The following is a 21,320-nucleotide window of genomic DNA, read 5'->3' as shown; positions in this document are numbered from 1 at the left end:
TCAGGGAGGACGAGGAGCAGGTCATCCTGGTAGCACCCTACTGGCCCACCCAGACGTGGTTCTCGGATCTCATGCTCCTCGCAACAGCCCCCCCCCCCCAGCGAATTCCCCTGAGGAAGGATCTTCATTCTCAGGGACGGGGCACCATCTGGCACCCGTGACCAGACCTCTGGAATCTCCAGGTCTTGCCCCTGGATGGGACGTGGAAGTCCTAAGTGGTCTACCTCCCGCGGTGGTAGACACGATCACTCAGGCTAGGGCCCCCTCTACGAGGCGCCTGTATGCCTTTAAGTGGCATCTATTCGCTAAGTGGTGTTCTTCCCGACGGGAAGACCCCCAGAGATGCGCGGTCGGATCGGTGCTTTCCTTCCTGCAGGAGAGGTTGGAAGGGCGGCTGTCCCTTTCCACCTTGAAGGTGTATGTAGCCGCTATAGCGGCTGACGTTGCTGTGTCTGGTGTGCGCTTAACGCATCTATTTGGATCGCACGCAGAGCTTTAGAGTCTCTGAGCAGCTCTTTGTCTGCTTTGGTGGACAGCAGAAAGGAAGCGCTGTCTCCAAGCAGAGGATAACCCACTGGCTCATTGACACCATAACTATGGCATATCACGCCCAGGATGTGCCGCCCCTGGTAGGGCTATGAGCCCATTCTATCAGGGGTGTAGCGGCCTCCTGGGCCTTGACCAGGGGTGCCTCTCTAACAGACATTTGAGGAGCAGTGGGCTTTGCAACACCCAACACCTTTGCGAGGTTCTACAACCTCTGGGTGGAACCGGTTTCGTCCCGTGTAGTGGCACGCACAAGCAGGTAAGTCCGGGACAGCCGGCCGGGTGTATCGCTTGCACATAGCGCCTTTCACCTCCCCTGAGCTGAAGACGTGCACCGTTAACTCCCAGTAGTGTTCACAAACTGTGTTCCCTGGTTGACTTCCTCCGAGCCCTGTGACAGTCAAGTTTTTGGAGAGACTCGCTGCCGGCCCAGTACGTGCTAACTAAAGCCCTGTAATGGGGTAGGTGCTCCGCATGAGGCGGTTCCCCGTAGGTAACCCCATGCGACGTATATCTTCCGCTAATTCGTTTCCCTTTGGTAAACTGCATCTTCCTTGGGCAGAAGCCCCTTTGCCCCAGTCTCCATGCTTGTAGTAACTTCTCCCCCATAGGGTAGGACCTACCATGGGACTTCTCCACATGGCATACTTCCGACATAGCTCGGCAAGTCCATGTGACATATTTCCACTTAAATACCCCCCTCTCTCTGGGCGAGGTGTGGTCTCCACGGTGTCCTCCCCTTGGGAGGGACACCCCCCGACTAGACCTGGTCGGCCCAGTCGGATAATCCCCCTTTTTTTTTAGGGAGTGGAAAAAAAAGGGGGATAAGAGGCCACGACTGGGCTAGCCCGTCTCTATCTTTTGGGTAGTCGACTTGTCCCAAAGGGCCGTTCGACACTCATAACAGTGTTGGGGGAGGTTACGTGTTGGTCTGGTGCGCTGGCAATGAGGCACACAGTGGTCTGCCCGTCAAACACCACCAGTTCACGTAACACAGTTCAGCCAGTTGCGGCATTTTGTATAGGGACCCCTAGTGTCACTACATCAACACAACGTCGAGTGAGTGACAGATAGGGAATGTCCTGGTTACTTGCATAACCTCCGTTCCCTGATGGAGGGAACGAGACGATGTGTCCCTCCTGCCACAACGCTGAACTACCCGCTGAAATGGCGGGACCTTGTTTCGGCTCCTCAGCATAAAACCTGAATGAGTGGTTGCATACAAGCTCCTTTTATACCCGTATGTCCGGGGGAGTGGTATGCAAATCCCACTCGCCAATTTTCATTGGCCTTTTATCAAAGACCAGAGGTGTCTCGGGCTCCCAAGTGACCCCGAGTGTCACTATATCAACACAACATCTCGTTCCCTCCATCAGGGAAAAGAGGTTACACAAGTAACCAGGACGTTTTTCACAATTCTTGACATTTAATCATAGAAAACATTCCCTGTCTTAGGTCAGTTAGGATCACTATTTTAAGAATGTGAAATGTCAGAATAGTAGTAGAGAGTGATTTATTTCAGCTTTCATTTCTTTCATCACATTCCCAGCGGGTCAGAAGTTTACTTTGTTAGTATATGGTATCATTGCCTTTAAATTGTTTAACATGGGTGAAAACGTTTTGGGTAGCCTTCCACAAGCTTCTCACAACAAGTTGCTGGAATTTTGGCCCATACCTGCAGACAGAACTGGTGTAATTGAGTCAGGTTTGTAGGCCTCCTTGCTCACACATGCTTTTTCAGTTCTGCCCACAAATGTTTTATCGGATTGAGGTCAGAGATTTGTGATGGCCACTCCAATACCTTGACTTTGTTGTCCTTAAGCCATTTTGCCACAACTTTGGAGCTATGCTTGGGGTAATTGTCCATTTGAAAGACCCATTTGCGACTGAGCTGGGATTGATTTGCACTTTTTGCACCAAACTACAATCATCTCTAGGAGACAGAATGTGTCTCCTTCCTGAGCAGTATGATGGCTGCATGGTCCCATGGTGTTTATATTTGCGTACTATTGTTTGTATAGATGAAAGTGGTACCTTCAGGCGTTGCCAAGGATGAAACAGACTTGTGGAGGTCCACAGTTTGTTTTCTGAGGTCTTGGCTGATTTCTTTTGATTTTCCCATGATATCAAGCAAAGAGGCACTGAGTTTGAAGGTAGGCCTTAAAATACATCCACAGGTACACCTCCAATTCAGTACACCTCCTATCAGAAGCTAATTGTCTAATTGTCTAAAGGCTTTACATCATTTTCTGGAATTTTCCAGGCTGCCTAAAAGGCACAGTTAACTTAGTGTATGTAAACTTTTGACCCACTGGAATTGTGATATAGTCAATTAAAAGTGAAATAATCTGTCTGTAAACAATTGTTGGAGAAATTACTCATGTCATGCACAAAGCAGATGTCCTAAATGACTCGCCAAAACTACATTATTACTATACTATATTACAATAATATTAAATCTGTGGAGTGGTTAAAAATGAGTTTTAATGACTTCAACCAAAGTGTATGTAAACTTCTGACTTCAACTGTATCTATCTATCTATCTATCTATCTTCAAATAAGTTCTCTTTTCATTTTTTTCAACAGAACAATACAGTCTGCAAAATGCTCAGGGCTACACAAGCTTAAAGCTTTCCATTCAGAATAAACAACGTGATCAAGCAACTCAAGTATTGAATCAAAAGGCCCAGACAGTGAAGGTGAAATGTGTCTGCAAAATGTCTGCCTGTTGCCAGGTCAAAACAATCCTCCCTTTTTACTGTTTTTCTCAATCGCTTTGGCTCATTTTTGAAACAGTCTTAACATTCTCTACACTGTAAGTGCAATTGTCACAACTGTTATCGGACACCACAACTCTATTGCATGTCTGCAAAATGTAGCAACTCACCCAAAACATTTAATTCATGCTTCAAAACCTAGTTATTGTGTCAGTAAATTGGCCAGTGCCACCAAAATTAAACGTTTTTTTGTCATTGTGTGAGCCGTACTGGTGAAAATGTTGAGATGTTTTTTTTTTTTTTCACTATGGCAGTCAACCCTGGAAATGTTTGCTGACACTGACTGCTTACTGTACAATACAGTACAAGAATGTCAGTTTCGTCTAGCTGAATGCTCACACTATCACACTGAGCTTTTTAGATACCAATTTCAACAGTAGGTAAAAGTTTACTGAGAAAAGTCAATACTGTACAATACTGTAGTACACAGAAAAAGGATATGCACATTTGTATGTATATAGTTTGTAGCAATGTGTTACATGTAAACAGAAAATTCACATTTGCATGTCCATTTTTACACATTTCTTATCATAGTCATATATAGTGAGCAGAAAATTGCCACAAAATTACATCCATGCAAATAAATAAATAAATAAAAACCCGCAACAATGAAAAAACCTGTGGTAGTTCTGTAAAAAACAATAAATTGTACCACAGTATGTAACACTACAAGTTCCCATCTTCTTGGTGGACATCCTGTCGCTCTTGTTGGTCTGGCCAGAGATTTAGCAGACATCACAAACATTCCATGTCAAAGATTTTTATGGAATATACATGTATGTCTGATAGATTTTGATAATTGAATGGATCATTTTGCATATGATGGCTCACATGATGAAAGAATGTTTAGAAGTTGTGAAGAGTATGACAGTTTCACTGAGAATCAACTCATCAACTCATGATCAGTTTTGATCAGCAAGCCATGTGCTTTTAGTTATTGTGCAAATTGTAGACAATTGTACGTACTCCTTTGCATACATGTGCCAAAACATGTGCAATTTGCTTAAATGAATAAGAAATTCAAATCTGGTGTGAACAAGAAACTAATTGTTCAGAGATTTGAACTTACTGTTTTGAAAACAAATTATTCTCATTCAAGAATTGAGCCAATGTGTTTGAGAAAAACTGTAATTCGCAAGTAGTTTGTTTCCTCGGCAAAAACAATGCACTTTTTGTTTATGCCTTGTATTAAACCCTTTTCATGTCTCCTATAGGAAAAGAGCAGAGACTGTCACAGAAGAGAGGGCGGTCATGTTCACCTTGGTACCCCTGTGCCAGCTGCTGAGTGGCAGGTTTAGAAAGGGCAAGGTTTCAAGGAAAAAGGTTTCAGCTGGTATAGATGAACATCTGTGCACCCTTTGGCTTTTTTTTTTGTTGTTGTTGTTTAAAAATGGATAATGTCACCACTTCCTCACCCTCGTGTTCCAAACAACATGGAACACAAAAGCAAATGTCAGGTAGAATGTTAGCCTCAGTCACCATCAGGGTTGGGAAAGTTACTTTTAAAAAGTATTCCGCTACAGATTACAGAATACATGCTGTAAAATGTAATTTGTAACGCATTCCATTCGATTATTCAAGGTCAGTAACGCAATCTAAATACTTTGGATTACTTCAGTACTGGCAAATTTTTCACTTGTTTTGACTATAAACAAGTAAATAAAGTAAGAAAATTCACTTAAATTTATCTTGCTTTAAGGATTTTTTGATATTTTTACAGAAAAACAATATTTAAATTCTCATTAAAAATAAGATTTTTTCAGTACATCTTTGCTCTAATATCAAAGGTCTCACTAGACAAAAAAGTTATGCTCCAACGTGCATTTTTGTCATAGATATATTGGTTGTAGTTTTCTATACGATGTTAAAGGCTACATTGGTTAGCATTTCTTGTAAAAATACCCTAACCTTATAAAAAACATTGACAAGGCATGTAATCGTATATTTATTGGATTTATGTTTCATTTGTCAAAGTGTTTCTAACTGTTTTCTTGTGAAGCTGTAGAAACGTGATGTAACTCCTCTATTATGCTGCCAAGGAAAAATTCCTCTATGACGTCATATCCACCTTTTCACTCACAACAGTATGAAACTGAATGAATGTAACACATCTTAAAAAAGTGTTTCACTGCTGTTTGAAAGCTCCTCAGATCGCATCTTTTATATGTATAAATGTTTTCCATCTGAATAGTCTAAACATTAAATTAAACAAAAGACAATAAAATGCAAAGTAATCTCTTCAGTAATCAAAATACTTTTTGAATGTAACTCTATTCTGATTACCAATTATTTAAACTGTAACTGTAGTGGAATATAGTTTCTAATATTTTGTATTTTAAATACGTAATCCCATTACATGTATTCTGTTACTCCCCAACCTTGGTCACCATTCACTTTCATTGTATGGAAAAACAATGCAATGAAATTAAATGGTCACTAAAGCTAACAGCTAAAAGGTTTGAGCTAACATAACGTGAGTAAATGATGACAGAATTTTCATTTTTGGGTGAACTATCCCTTTAAAGGAACACAAAGATTCAAACACCATTCATGTCAGCAGTCTATAAATCGGACCACAATCTTGCCCAAATAACAATTGTGGTATGTCAAATACACAAGAACATAAGTAACAAGCAACCAACTCTCAGCTGCCACTAAAAGCTGTTTTACAAGGACAAATAGAGGACTCAAAACTTTTCTATCAAAACTAAAAAGTTTTTGTAATCTTAGGCCACATGTGGCGTGGCCTAGAGAAGGGAGAGTGTTTACAAATATTGAAAAGACTCAAGGGGAGCTACATAATAACAAAAAACAGTGTGAATGTTCGTGTGTCTGGCAGAGGAGGGAGTGTGACCGCTGACTTACATCGATGTAATTGGCGTTGATATAGTCGGAGTTGGGATCCCCGAGCAGTGGGTGCAATTTCACCCTGTGGCGGTCATCTGAAACACAAAGACAATCACATGAGAATACATTCTCTTGTAAGCACAACAAAGCTTTACATTATCAGACAATTAAGTAATTTGGAATTTTCATATAATTGAGTATTTCTAAAGGCCATACTTTCCAATTAGCAATCATATTATTATATGTATGCAATGACTGAAAAAAAGGACTCACAACCCATCAGTGTATCGCATCTGCCTTTAGTTTTATCCTTCTTCTTATTGATATCCCAGCCATCAAAGAAGCTCTAAAAATATATGATCAAATCGAGAGAAACAAAGAGAGAGAGAGAGAGAGAGAGAGAGGAGAGCATTTCTGTGAGTTTCCTTTCATATATCACAATATCCCTTGACTTTGTGTAAAAATCTTTTTTTGTTTTTAAATGCTTGTTTTACTATTACATCCCCATAAGACACGCACATTCAGTGACAATTTCAGGTTCTTTTTCTACTACTAGTCAACTTGTAATAAATCTTTTTGATAAACAACTATTAATCACCCTTAAAATATGTTGTTATAAATCTGTATGACTTACTTTCTTCTGTGGATCACAAAACTAGATGTTTTGCAGAATAATTATGCTTATTTTTTGCATACAATGAAAGTGAATGGGGACAGACAATGCCAAGCTCCAAAAAAGGACCATAAAAGTAGTCAGTATGACTCGTGTACTATATATTGTATTTTGAAACCATACGGTAGCTCCATCATAACTCTTGAATATGCGCAAGTCCAAGATTCTCAGTGAATAATGACTTATATTTCAGTTTACTCCTCACACAAAACTATCATATGGCTTTAGAAGACTTATGTAGCACACTAGTCTTAAGGAGCTTGGAAGTTCTTGTTCACAGTATGCTTTCATTGTAAGGAAACGGACAGCTTGAACTGTATAAAAATTTTCAAAGAAAGTCATACAGTGCGGGACAACATGACATAATTTGTAGTTTTGGGTGAACTATCCCTTTAATGTGTGGAACTCCAAATATTAATTAAAATCGTTAAAAACATTACCGAAAATATTATATTCCATAGCAAACACCAGTGGACACCACTTCAATATCTCAATCTCAGGCAGACCAAAAACATCTAACTGAATTGATTTGCATCCTTAGCTCATTTCAAATTCTCAGAAGTGCCCAAACCCTGACCAACATGTCTGGTTTTCACTGAATTATTAATACGAACAGAGGTAAAATTTCCACATCAAACCAGGTGTACTAGGTGTAAACATTCAGAGGTCAATTCTAATGTGTTATGAGTGAAAGAAATGCTTTTCAGTTTAACGATTAAGCCACATTTTCAATTATGAATAAACTGTTTATTTCTTACGTCATTTTTCATAAGTCTGAATATATATGGTCTTTATATACTGTATATGCTATGCACACAATAATGAAACATTCTTGGGGGGATTTGTCTCGCACAACCCAATGTTTTGATAGTCTTTTAACAAAACACCAAAGTTTGTGATGTACTTGTGATATGCAAATCTATAAAAAAAAGTGATAATAATAACAGTCCTTATGTTGTGTCACATGTACAGTACTGTGCAAAAGTTTTAGGCACTTGTGAAAAACTTTCAAAGTGAGGATTTCTTAAATAATGACATAATTAGTTTTCATTAATCAGTTAACATCATACAAAGTCCAGTGAACAGAAAAAGAGCTACATCAATATTTGGTGTGAACACTTTTGCCTTCAAAACAGCACCAATTCTCCTACTTACACGTGGACACAGTTTTTCTTGGTTGTTGGCAGATAGGATGTTCGAAGCTTCTTGGAGAATTTGCCACATTTCTTTTATTTATTTAGGCTGTCTCAATTGCTTCTGTCTCCTTATGCAATCTCAGACTGACATGATGTTCAGTGGGGTGCTCTGTGGGGGTCATGCCATCTGTTGCAGGGCTACCTATTCTTCTATTCAATTCTATTTACAAAAGGAATGTTTGAGAGATTTCCTACTGACACACTAAAGTAGCTGATATAAATAACCATCTTAAGACAAATGTTTTTGTGAAACATCTTATGTGCCTAAGACTTTTGCACAGTACTGTATGTGCTTTGCAAAACTGATCCTCGTATACGAAATCGCTCAAGCTGAGTATGGTTGCTATGGTTACCCCTGCAAGAAAAAAAGAACTTCAATTTGTAAGCGTGCATTTAACGTCACAAATTTAATTGAATCCATCTGACTCACTCAGATTTATAATCAAGCTTTCGTGGTTACAAAAATGTTGTTTGAAAACACTCTTGAAACATTTCTCACGTACTGTGTAAAATGTAATGTTTCATGTATGCAATTTTTAAAACCCCCCAAACCATGTAGGGAAGACCCCTACTCCCTCTATCTGATTTTCTTCTATATCCGTCTATCTAAACCCTAAAGATACTGTCAATATGTTCTGATCAATGGACAGTACTTGCAGTGTACTTGCAGTCCATTGGGAAATAAAGCTTATGAAACTCTGTCCTCAAATTTTTGCGGTCTTTTAAAACCTCTGTTTCTTTTTTTCTGCTTATGAGGCACAAAGACACAAACACACACACACACACACACACACACACACACACAGACACACACAGACACACAGTCACCATGTCCAGGAGAGTGTGTATTGATTTTTTGAGTTGAATCTGTTTCACACTAGGGGGGAGAGTTTAATGAGTCTACAAGCTGAGCTCCAGAGAGGCGGCCGGTGCCAAAGCTCTGATTATGTGGAGAGATGTTTTGTCTCGTAGCTCTGCGGACAACAACAGATAGAGGAGAGTCAACAGTGCATATGAGTGTGGCTGAGAGGAGACACTTGAGCCGCACTTTGAGGAGAGAAAATTAGCCACGGAGGAGGACAGGGAGAGGGATTGAGGAACGGAAGAGGGTTAGAAAAAAAGATAGTGGTTTTGTGCTCTTGTGCACTAATGCTGAGGGGGCTATATGACCTCTCCTTTCATCTCAATAAGTTACTCTTCAGTGCAAAGAGTAATGCAAGCCTGTCTTTGAAGAACAACTCAAACTTACATCCAACATACTGCTCGCCAAGTTAGCTAAGTCACAAAGTGGCTAAATGCTACATAAACAACAGTAGATGCTTTTCATACTAGAAGTGTTTTTATTCTGCTGTTGGAACATGGTTGCTAGTTTCTAACTGGTCTAAACTGGCCCAAGCTGGTCATGAGCTGATCCAAACTGGTTGACTATTTTGGTCATACCACCTTAAGGCAGTCAGGTTAGTTTTAGGAACATGATAGCTGTTCAGCCAGCTAATGACCAGCCTGAAACTAGCTACTACCATGCTCAAAAACACAGCTACCAGATTTTCAAACAGGGAACACACGTCCACCCTGCTGAAAAAAACTTTAATACCAGCCTCAGAAAGTCCAGTAGGTGGCTTTACATGGTTTCTAGCTGGTCTAGATGATGGATCAGCTGAACTACCAGCTGTTGGGTCTAAGGTTGACCTGGAAGACCATCTTGGTCAACAACATACCAGCTGCCATGTTCCAAAAAACAGACTGACTACCTTAAGCTTGTATGTGCTGTTTTTTTTTATTTTTATTCTTATTAGTTTTTTTTTTTTTTTTTAGCTGGGCATGAAAACAGTTGTGAAGGTGTCGTATTGTTTAGAGATGATAAGAAGCTAAGAGCGTGTGTATGTGTGTAAACGTGTATTTATACGTGGGTAGAGATGGTCTTATTATATCCGTATGTGTGTTTGTGATGGGGATTCGTAGCAGTGGTGTGTTTTGACAAGGCTCTGGAACCAAGGATCTGCAAACTTAAAGTTCTGGGACTTGGAGATCTCCCAGCAAGTCATTTGATTGCACGACAGGTCCTTTCACCATGGCAACAGCAGCTCACAAATAGCACACATTCTAAGCATCACCAAAGAACAAAGCAAGCTTTATACTATAATGACAGAAACCTCTTGCTCAAACCTTGCTTTCAAACAGATTAAAACCAAACTAGCCCGATGGATGCAGTTTGCTCTGAATTCAAATGAAATCTGTGGTCATTTTCCGTTGAAATTTTTTTGAAACAACAGGCTTACTACATGGAGCAGTTACTTCAAAAATTCAGTCCCACGTGATTTTCTGCTTGACTGTAGTGAGATTAATAATAATAATAAAAATAAAAAAAACAGTTCACAACTTGTGAAATCAACACAAGATTATCCAAAGACTAGCCTAGGCCTTAGACAGTGTGCCCATGGAACAAATGTCAAGAATTGGCTGAAATTAGAGTAAATAAAATAAAAAAAGTGCTTTGTCACTCTACATGTCAGTAAGGGAGCCCCTTTCTGTCTAAGTGGGCGTTTTTTGGCCAGAATTGGCTACAATGTAGATTACACTATACAGATCAAAACTAAATCTACACTGCAAAAAATTATTTCCAAGACAAAAGATTTCCAAAGACTAATCTTGTCTTTTTAAGGGTTAGTTCACTTGTGTCACCATTTACTAACTCTCAGCACAAAAGGGAACACGAAAGGATATGTTAGGCCGAACGTTAGTGACTGACAGCCTCAGTCACCATTCACTTTCAATGTATGGAAAAAGATCCAATGAAAGTGAATGGTGACTGAGGCAATCAGTCCCTACTACTCTCACTAACATCTTCTTTTGAAAAAAAGTCATTCAGGTTTGGAAAAACATGAGGGTGAGTAAATTATGACACAATGTTATATGCCTTCAATCAACATCTGAGATATCAACCCATTCAATCAACATCTGAGATATCAACCCATTAAGATTTGATTGATACACTGACACACCCACCTCATACTCCTGTTTAAAGCCGTAGCCCTCTGCTGTTTTCATCTGATTGATGTGTTGCAGGAGGTCAGCCACTCGAACTGCTGGGTGAAGCTGACCCGTGTGATAGGGTGATCCTTTACGCCCGCACTGCCGTCTGGGCGATCCACCCAGCAGACTACTGGACTCATTCATGGAGCTCCGTGGATCACCTTGGTGACACAAACCGAGAATTTCTGTATGAGCAATCCCTTTTGGAATTTGGATATATAAAATGAACACAAGCATAATGTATCTGCACAACAGTAATCAGATCATACATCCAAGAAAAGTTTTATAAAATGATTAATAAAGATTTTATAACAACAACAAAACTCTAAACAAGTATAATGGGGTTAATCTAAGAATTATTATTCCCATACGGCACTTCATCTTCTGTGTTTATAATTAGTATTCATAAATATGATCAGGGAGCAATTATGAATTCATGACTAGGGCTGTGTATTCAAATAAATTAGCAGCCTGCTACTCATTTCTCAACGGCAATAAGGAAGAGGAAATGCAGACAGTACATTCCACGCAGTAGACACTTGAAATGTAGCGAGACAGCTCTGAGACGTGCCATTAAAACTTCATTTTGATCAAGAGATCTCTCTCTTTGAGACATCAACTATTCAGTGCCTATGGAGTCAGATACCTTTGAAACGAATATTATTAGAAGTTTTCAGTCTTTTTACATTTTGTGCCTGCTCTAATTTCTACCAGATTGAAAATCTCGGCCATGATCCCTTTAAAACACAAGTCATATAAAAACTAGCATATTTTTAAAGGGAATGGATGAAAATTCTGTCATCGTTTACTCATTCTCATGTTGTTCCAAACCTGATTGAGTTTCTTTCTTTCACGGAAGAAAAAAAAGTCAAATGGGTTTGGAATGACAAGAGGGTGAGTAAAAGATGACAGAATTTTCATTTTTGGGTGGACTCTCACTGTAAGTATACTTTTTTGTTCAGTAAAGTTTGAGGTATGCAGTTCTCTTTCTCTCCTACTGGATTTATGTATATATATATATCAGGATTTATGTCCTTCCATCAGGGGAGATTGGGTGTTATATTAGGACTTATGTGAAGCTGTGGATAGTAACACTTCTTATATTTCAGAGCTGAGATAGACTAAGTGCTTACAGAGGGACCATGGTTTTGATGAAGCTTTCACACAGCCTACAAATGAGGAGAAATTAACAGGTGATTGAGCCTCACTTTAACTGTGTATGTGACTGCAACTAACCGTTCATTTGTTCTTTCTTGTCATTTTTGCTTTTAGCACCTGCGAGTTAGCGCCGTGTGTGCCGCAGGATGATGTGTATTAAAAGTGTAATAAAAACAATTCTTATAATGTTAAAAAGGATTTTATTATTATGTTAAAACAACATGTTTGTTTCCATCCATTTGACAGGTCACTATAATTTCAGGCATTTCTACTTGCCATAATGACTTTTAAGAGTTTCAGCTTGATTTTTTTCATTAGTTTAACTATAAGTAAATTCAGAGTGGTTGGATTAAGTTATTTCAATACTCTAAGTTACTTGTGTGGTGATTATTTAAAGGCCATCATTTCATTTTCCCATTTTTGTGGTTTGTGTGTTAAAGAGATAGTTCGCCCCAAAATAATAAATGACAACATGTACTCACCGTTTGTTGTTCCACTACCCTATGACTTTCTTTCTTTTGTGAAAAAAAGAAGATGATGCAGTTGGGACACTGCTGTAAATAACTATTATAAATAAGGAGATATATGGCAGAATGTAAGCCTCAATCACCTTTACTTTGCATGGAAAAAACATGCACTGAAAGTTAATCAATAAGATCTCCTTATTAATAGGAGTTATTCATAGCAGTGTCCAAACTCCACTTTTAAATACAGTGAAAGTGAATGGTAACCACGGCTGTCAAGCTAGATTTTCAAAGCAAGATTTTCAGTGAATAACGACTAAAATTTATCACACATAGCTACTGAATTGCTTCAAATGATTTGAAATATAGTGCAAAATTCATATGTACTACTTTCATGATGCTTTCATGGTGCCTTTTTTGTCCTTTTTGGAGCTTGACAGCCTCTGGTCCCCATTCACTCTCACTGAATAGAAGAAAGCTGCTCAGACATTATGCTAAACTTCTCCTTTGGTGTCACGCGGAAAAAAAAATTTAGTCATCAATTAGTCAGACACATCATGAAAATGAGTAAATGATGACAGAATTAACATTTTTGGGTGTACTATCCCTTTAAGATGGCAATTAAACTTTTCAAGTTGAAGTGGGTTGAAATTTTGTAGAGTGTGCGCGCATATGTCATGTCTTACTGCGGGTGCTGCATGTGTGGGTGTCCATAAATGACAAGGCCATCCTCTCGTCCTCTTGCAGAGTGCTCTGATCAGTGAAACTGCGCTCCATGGAGCCCATCATATTACTCTTCTCTTGCCTGTATGTAATGGGGGTCTTATTTATGTTCCCCGGCTTCCTACTGAGGAGACAGAGAGAACAGGGCGACGAAAAGAGAAGGGGTGGTAGAAAAATGGAACGTGAAGGAAAGGGGGAGAGAAATGATGGGAGTTAGGGGAGTTGTTGAGAGAGAGAGAGAGAGAGAGAGAGAGAGAGAGAGAGAGAAGATCATCACTCCACTGCCATTCCCCCTCTAAAAAGCGCACAAAAAAGCCATGAGAAATGATGATGTGCAATGGAGAAGAAGCCACTTACGGATAATAAGAGTATGAGTAGTAATCCCTTCTGGAGAGGAACAAAAAATAGAGGAAGAGAAGAAAGAGAAGAAGAAGGGACATGAGATGCAAGCACTGGCAGAGCTCTGATTAGAATGAAAAATGGCAAGCCGTCAGCAGCTTGCATTTGCCATGTATGTAATGGAACACATGCAGCTAAGCACAAAACCTCAGCCAGAGCGGGAAATGGTGGCCTAATCTAGTCTTGTGGCTTTTTAACGAGTTAAACAAAGTGGCCTGCTGTGAGGGACTTTTATATTCACTCTTGGCTGTCGCAACTTCACGGCAGTTCCGTGGTGCAATTTAGCCCAATATCTGCAGTATTCAGAGTCGCTAAATTGTCCAATGAATCACTTGGAGAACACTTCCATTTGCATCCACATTACACGTGTTAGAACTTTTGCATGCATCCATCTAGTAACACCATTTTGGGGCACATTTGGATATAATGGCTCAGCATTTTCTGTTTTTCATGAGTGTATCTCTCTATCCATTTCAGCAAAAAATATTCCCATTGCTAGTGTCCAATGACACTTAATCTCAGGTTGCACTGAGGGGTTGTGGCACTCAGATGTTTAGCTTATGTAAATAAGTTGTTTTTTTTACATTTGTTGGAAAATGAAAAAAGAGACAATTGGGAATGGTTGTGGTATGCTCTGATATATTATCATGGCACATATAAACAAATAATCAGTTTCAAACTACACCTCGAGATAATATATCACACCAGCCTTAAGCTGGTAATCAAGCTGGTTTGTAACTGGTAGTTAGTTTTCTAATTTTCTTAATCAGTTATTTTGTCTTGTTTAACAGTAAAAAAAATAAAAATAAATACAAAATCTAAACATCCTTAAAGTAAGATCAATTTACTTGAGAAGCAAAAAAGTGCAAGATAATTAGACTTTTTTTGAGTCTTGAATTAGTTTTTTTCTTACCCCATTGGCAAGATGTTTTATCATGTTCTATGCATAAATCTCTCTAATCCATGTTGTTACATTTATGCTTAAAAAAAAGGAAGAAGAAGAAAAAAAATCACCAATAGGTAAAGAAAAATAAGCTTCATTTAAGATATACTGTATTAATAACATTTTATGCAATTTTGCTTCTCAAATAAATGTAGAGTTTTAAGGATTTTTAAAGATGGTCTACCAGGGCAACCTTGGCCTCAATGGCTTGTAGTCTACCTGATTAACCATCTAAACCAGCCTTGGCATTGTTGAAACCATCTAAAACCAGCTACCACCAGATTTTCCAACACTAGTCTCTATTCGCTATCTAATCTAATTGCTATGCATGCAGGTGAGACAATCACATGAGAGAGAGATGGCAAATGGCCTTAATCTGTTGTGGAAGATGAATCTTTAAGATGGTCATTGTGTAGATTCATCTTCTCCTGTGAGGAACGAGACACCTGTGTCTCTCATTTGCCACTGGATCTGATGACCTTTTAAGAAGTGTGAGCTTATTATCTTAGAAGCACACTTTTTCCCACCCAATTATTGGCTCATTTCTGGTTCAGCGCGGCAGCGGGTAGGGCCTAATTAAGTGAGTAATTGAATTGCATTTCTCTTAAATTAAATATTTCACACTCAGATAATCTCAGTAGATGAAAACCCGTGGCATTCTCTCCACCGAGAATGTGAGAGAGAACACCTGGGTGCCCTTCGACTGAGCCAAATAATCGAAGCAGTAAACCTTAACGGCTGGTTTAAGTTAGTCATAGCTGAACGCACTAAAGGTTGGTTCCTCAGGAACAGATTAAGCATAATTTGAAAGGCACTTTCAAGACATACTGTACTTGAAAACTGCCCATGGGCTTAAAAAGTGTCAGTGACTACAAATTCAAACAGTTTTTTGTTTTGCTTCCCATAAACAACCCAAGACATGATTTTAGCAAAGCATGCTTTGGCTCTCAGTTCTTCATTCTGACTGGAGAAACTCACCCTTTTTTGATGATTATGATAATGGCCCCCAGTAGCAGAATTAGGACCACCAGCCCACCGGCACATACTCCCAGGATCAGTCCCATCTCCTCTGAGCGCTGAGTGACCTCCAGAGCTCGCTGGTGGTCTTTACAGGCAGCTGGAAAACACACAAACTTACACATCAGCATATTTAAAGACCAAATAGGCATACAACCTATAATAAATTAACATACTGCATAAATTGGCAAACAAAACACATTCATTCATACAGTACAAATCCAAAAGAATACTTGGAAAATTAAAGATTCAAAATGAACCCTGCTGAAAAAAAAAAAGGGGTGCAAAAAATAGGTCATACCAGGTTGAGATTGAGCATTGAACAAACTGATCAACAACTTCAGGCAGTATTTTGGAGCATGGTTAAATAGCTCAGTCAGATCTTTTACAGCTTAGCCAAGGTGGTCTACCAGCTCTTCCCACCGTCTTGAAAAGACCAGCATTTTGGCATCTCCAGCATGGGACACTGGTGTGTTGGTGTCCCCTCAAGGCTTATTTACTTGCTTAACCAGCAAGACTTCATTGGTCAACCATTTTTAATAGTATGGCTATTCTGGTCCACCAGCTAGACCAGCACCAAACCAGAACTAACCAGCATAAACAGCCTAGAAACCCATACTAGTCTAAGCTGGTCTTTTTAGCAGGGCAGGTTGACCAAGATGGTCTATTAGGTTTATCATGGTTGCTCATTAGCTTGGACCAGCTAATGACTGGCTTTGACTAGCTAGAAACCACACAGAAACAGTTCCCATCTATCAAGATGGTTTTATCTGCACTTTTCAGCAAGTTTAGCAGAAAAAAGGAAACAGAAAACTAAAGACCTGTAGCTCTCCACCGACAGAAGGGGAAAAACAAGAAAGACAGGAAATGAGAAATACACCAACAATCTACCAGTACAGTTACAGTAACAACCCAAAAGGCGTGCATGGATAAAGGCCCAAGGTTACAGGAATGAAAGGTCTCTTGCAATCCTAAAGGCTCTTTCATTCTCTCATCGTGAGAAACAAAAGTTTCTCTTACTACTGTTCCACACAGATTGCATGCGTCCTCAGCGGCATGAGCACCAACTGCACCCAGACGGCTATTTATCCCCAGCACCTGTCTCCATTGACAGCGAGTGGGCAGGGGTCATTTCACAATCTGAAACTCCTGGAGAGAGCACGACTCTGTCACACTGGAGAATGAGACCGTGTGATCCAAAACTGAGCAAAGAGAAAGTGTACATATGCAATGGAGCTTGAGGCAAATTGCCCTGACCTGGACTGGCAGCAGCTGGGCTATTTATACTCTTTTTACACACACATGCTTGTGTGGGGATATTGTGAATATGGGGATACTGTGCAGATATTTGTGAGTTTATGTGAACTAGTGAGTATGTGGCATTTTACTGGAAATCTATTTGTTCTGCTCTATTCACAACAATACAAAATTAAAGTTTGATAAGCACTAAAAAGGTTTTAAGAATTAAACAAAGGCAGCAGAAGAGAAATGCTGTTTTTCCAAATGACAGGGGAACTGGATTGTTCATTCTCAAAAATAGGGATGGAATAGTAAGGAATTCAACAGTTTGGTTCCGATTCCTCTTAATGATTCTGATTCCGAAATGGTTCCATTAATGATTCTTTTAGTACTTTTTAGAAATAATTGTTTGGAAATAACATATGCAATACTTGTTGCATTTTTTGCTCTCTGCAGCCTGATTCCAAATGATGACATAATTTCAGATTTCGACAGAGCAGATATACAAATCACAAATTAATGTGATACAATTCTTGTAAGGATTACTTACACAGACTTTTTAGAATCCAATAATTGATACTAACTATATATTAAATAAAAATAAATACAAATTCTAAAACTGTTCCATGTTGCACACTGTAGATTGCAGTGGAGCAGCACTGCCTCTGAATAGCTCTGCATGAAACACTGTCAGAGTATTCTGAATATTGCATGTTTCGGAACCGTTTACATGACTTAAAGTCATGAAAATCATTCCAGTTTTTTGTTTTGTTTTTAAATGGAACAGAACCAGTTCTAGGTTCCCAACCCAACTAAGGCAATATGGTTTCTTTATTAGTCTTTATCAAGTATTTAATTACAGTTACACTTATATTGGCCTCATCAAGCTCAGAATTTTAACTCTGTTATGGGAATATCACAGTGTGATCACTCTTTTGATAGATTTTTATTTTTGGCACAAAGTATAAAAATACTAACCTTAACACTGAACCCAGAAAAATTTCTAATTCAATTGGGTTGGCACAAAATTTTTGTAAACAGAAAATGTCATGGGTTATTCATATAATTCCTGATATGGTTCTAAATGATGTAACCATAGAGCCATGGCTCTATGGTTACATCAATTAGAACCATATCAGGAATTATGAGAGAAGACAAAGCCTTGAGATGCAGTGTTATTTGTCATCAAGTGTCATTATTCAAACATTTTCCTTCAGGCAGGCTTTCAGCTGTTACACAATCCATTTAATTGGCAAAGGCAAACAGGTGTGAGACACAACAAATTACGACTCGTTGAAAAAATTTTGATACACATATGAAAACATCCAGTGACATGGCCTAACATCCCCTTCCTGTGCAATTGACTAAAGAAACTGAGTGTAATTTCCAACCACACTTTGGCTAGACGAAACCTACAAATAGCTTACTAAACTAATAGTCAGTTACTTTCTGACAAGACCATGTCCATGTTTAGTCAAAAGCACAGCGGGTGGAAAGAGCGTCTTTGTGATGTTGAAGGAGTTTAGAGATCTGCTTATTTTCTGGGTCTGGTGTTAGCTCTTCTTTAAAGTCTCAGAGGCCTAAAAGCTACAGGGCTCTGAGACAAAGAAAGTCAGCTAAGGCCTGAGGAAAGAGGTCTGCTGCATGCAAGGCCAAAGCTAAAAATAAGTCATAAGCATGTGTAATGAGGGATGTGGGGCGGCAAGGAAAAGAGTTAGCTATGGCTCTCTCTGCTCCATCAACAGCCCAGAGCAGTTTCAAAACTTCCCGATATTTCTGTAACAGCAATAGCTCACTCAGAATAGCAAAGAAACCGAAGGAGCTTTTGCTCATGTCCACTTTCTGTTGACTGGGGTTATGGCAGTGGATTGTCCAACAGAAAAAGGTATTTAAAGCAGTTGTCTACATACTGTATACAGTAACAAACATTTAAGTTATGTGTGATTCTACGATACTCATATTTTTACTATGAACAGCTCATAAATATACTTTGAAACAGTATTTTTCTTATTTTACAGCAAAAAAATATCTACACATCGTAACACTGCATGGGAGATTAAGAGTTGTTTAAGAGAATCAATCTTGAATGTCAGTGTATTTTGTCTTGGGGCATTTTTTCACTTGTTTTAAGAATAAACCATAAACCTCTATAAAAAGTAAGGCATAAAATAAGTTAAAAAAAATAAAAATCTGCCAATAGAACAAGAGAAAATACATAATACATTGCTTAAAAGGTGTATTTATTTTGTTTCAAGGATGTTTACGTATTTTACTGGAAAACAAGACAAAGACACTGATTCATAACAGGAGTTTGGCAGTAGATACTGTATGTGAGTACAATACTCCATAAGAAACTCATGTAAATGAAGCTTCATGTGTAATCTATACCATAACAGCTAAATCACGAGATCTTAATGAGGTATAAAAATTTATTCATGTGCATGAAATATAGATGGGAAAACATCCATTAATGTTTGATGCGAGCCTGATCAGATTTTTATCATCATGCTGAGTTTCTTTTCAGAACATCAATTAAGCCAATCACAGGCATGAAATTTGTTTCAAGATTAAAGTGAGCACCTGCTGAGCGTACCCAAAAGTGGAAATTAGCACTTGAAGTTACAATGAAAGTCTGTTGTTCTGTGAATACTGTCAAGGGACTGTTAATTAAACTGTCACCTGTACATTAAAAAGGGAGTCTCAGCAGCTTAGTTTTATAAGACTGTAATTATGTTGCATTTTGTGCACATCAAGATATCGGTTGACCTCTGGACCATGATTTTTGATTAAAAGGACAAGGGCAATTATGTGGCCAATAAAATGCTACACCCACAATTATGTATTTTTTAACAGGCTATATTTCTTCTAGGTTTTGCAAATGACATTGGAAAAGCTCAAGCCATTAGAAATGACACCTAAATGAAAATGCAAGAAATCATCCACAGCCAAATCCCCTCATCTTGGGTGGTTTTATGGAACTTTTGACTTAAAGGGTCAGTTCACCCAAAATTAAAATTATTTGATCATTTACTCACCTACATGCCATCCCAGATGCGCACGACTTTCCTTCTTCTGCTGAACACAAATGAAGATTTTTAGAAAAAAATATCTCTGTCCATTCAATGCAAGTGAATGGTGGCCAGAACTCTCTGAAGGTCCAAAAAGCACATAAATGCAGCATAAAACTAAGCTACAGGACTCCAGTGGCTAAATCCATGTCTTCAGAAGTGATTTGATAGGTGTGGGTGAGAAACAGATCAATATGTAAGTCCTTTTTTACTATATATCTCCACCTTTGATATGCATGAAGAATGCAAATCGTGCAGATTGCTTTCATACTGTATGTGATTTTTGGACAATCTGGAGTTCTGGCCACCATTCACTTGCATGTAAGGACCTACAGAGTTGAAAAATTCTTCTAAAAAACTTCGTTTGTGTTCTGCCAAAGAAAGAAATTCATACACATCTGGGATGGCATGAGGGTGAGTAAATGAAGAGAGAATTTTTCATTTTTGGGTGTACTAACCCTTTAAGCAAAAACAAGAACAATTTGTTCTAGTAACTCTACTACGATAAGTATCAGACTTCTTAACAATAACTGACTTTATATCAAGATATTTAAAATGTTTATTTTTGTGCTGGTCATTCTTGTGGGTTGTATTTTTGAGTAATCGGATGCCTTTGTATATAATTTTATCTATTTTGTGAATTACAATGTGCTTTTTTATCTGATATATTTTCTGCATCGATTCAGTCATTGTATTGTTATGCAGAAATACTCCAACTTCAATTATTTAGACCTTTATGAGAGTCCCTCGACGAAACGTTAATGGAACAGAGGGTGAAAATTAATGCAGTGGGTTTTTGTTTTCCTGTTTTTAAGGACTAATTTGATTAATCATTCTTTCCCGTTTAACACCGAGGAGGAGTGGAAAGAGCTCCATTCTGTTTATCAATATGTTGGCAGGCGATTAATCACATCCAAACTGTGTATATGTGTGATTGTGTCCATTTCTGTGCCCACTGAGCAGATGGATGATGAGACAGTCCTAAAATGTCCACTGTTGTCTCTTGACTTCATGCTCGGAAGACAAGTCATCACCTAGTGTTAGATGGCACACCCACAGACTGTCCGTCGTCCGTTCACTGAACGTCTGCTGCATATTGCACACAAAAACAGAATCTGATCTGATCGGCTGACAGTCTATTTGGAAACAAAGTTGTCTTTACAAAGTAACAGGTTGATACATCAAGCACTTTTGAGGGTAAAATAATCACTAGATTTGCCAAAGTTTCACAATATTT

At 38.7% G+C, this 21,320-nt stretch overlaps 1 protein-coding gene across 8 annotated transcripts in view; it reads right to left on the bottom strand.

Annotated features, from left to right (window-relative positions):
* Positions 1-21,320, bottom strand: part of LOC127453286 (receptor-type tyrosine-protein phosphatase U) — a 330,391-nt gene that overhangs the window by 43,648 nt on the left and 265,423 nt on the right. For 3 of the 8 annotated variants that reach the window (XM_051719543.1, XM_051719544.1, XM_051719545.1), the window contains exons 14-19: positions 15,738-15,876; positions 13,775-13,804; positions 13,381-13,541; positions 11,046-11,233; positions 6,444-6,516; positions 6,189-6,265 (exon numbers count right to left, since the gene is read on the bottom strand). In XM_051719543.1, the coding sequence (XP_051575503.1) occupies positions 6,189-6,265; positions 6,444-6,516; positions 11,046-11,233; positions 13,381-13,541; positions 13,775-13,804; positions 15,738-15,876 (668 nt within the window). The remainder of the gene's footprint in view (positions 1-6,188; positions 6,266-6,443; positions 6,517-11,045; positions 11,234-13,380; positions 13,542-13,774; positions 13,805-15,737; positions 15,877-21,320) is intronic. The other 5 variants (XM_051719547.1, XM_051719551.1, XM_051719552.1 and 2 more) reach the window with 2 other exon arrangements.

Source organism: Myxocyprinus asiaticus, chromosome 15, assembly GCF_019703515.2.
Source record: "Myxocyprinus asiaticus isolate MX2 ecotype Aquarium Trade chromosome 15, UBuf_Myxa_2, whole genome shotgun sequence".
Classification (NCBI taxonomy): Eukaryota; Metazoa; Chordata; class Actinopteri; order Cypriniformes; family Catostomidae; genus Myxocyprinus; species Myxocyprinus asiaticus.
Note: the sequence above shows the minus strand (reverse complement) of the source record. Positions and strands in the feature narration are given on the sequence as shown.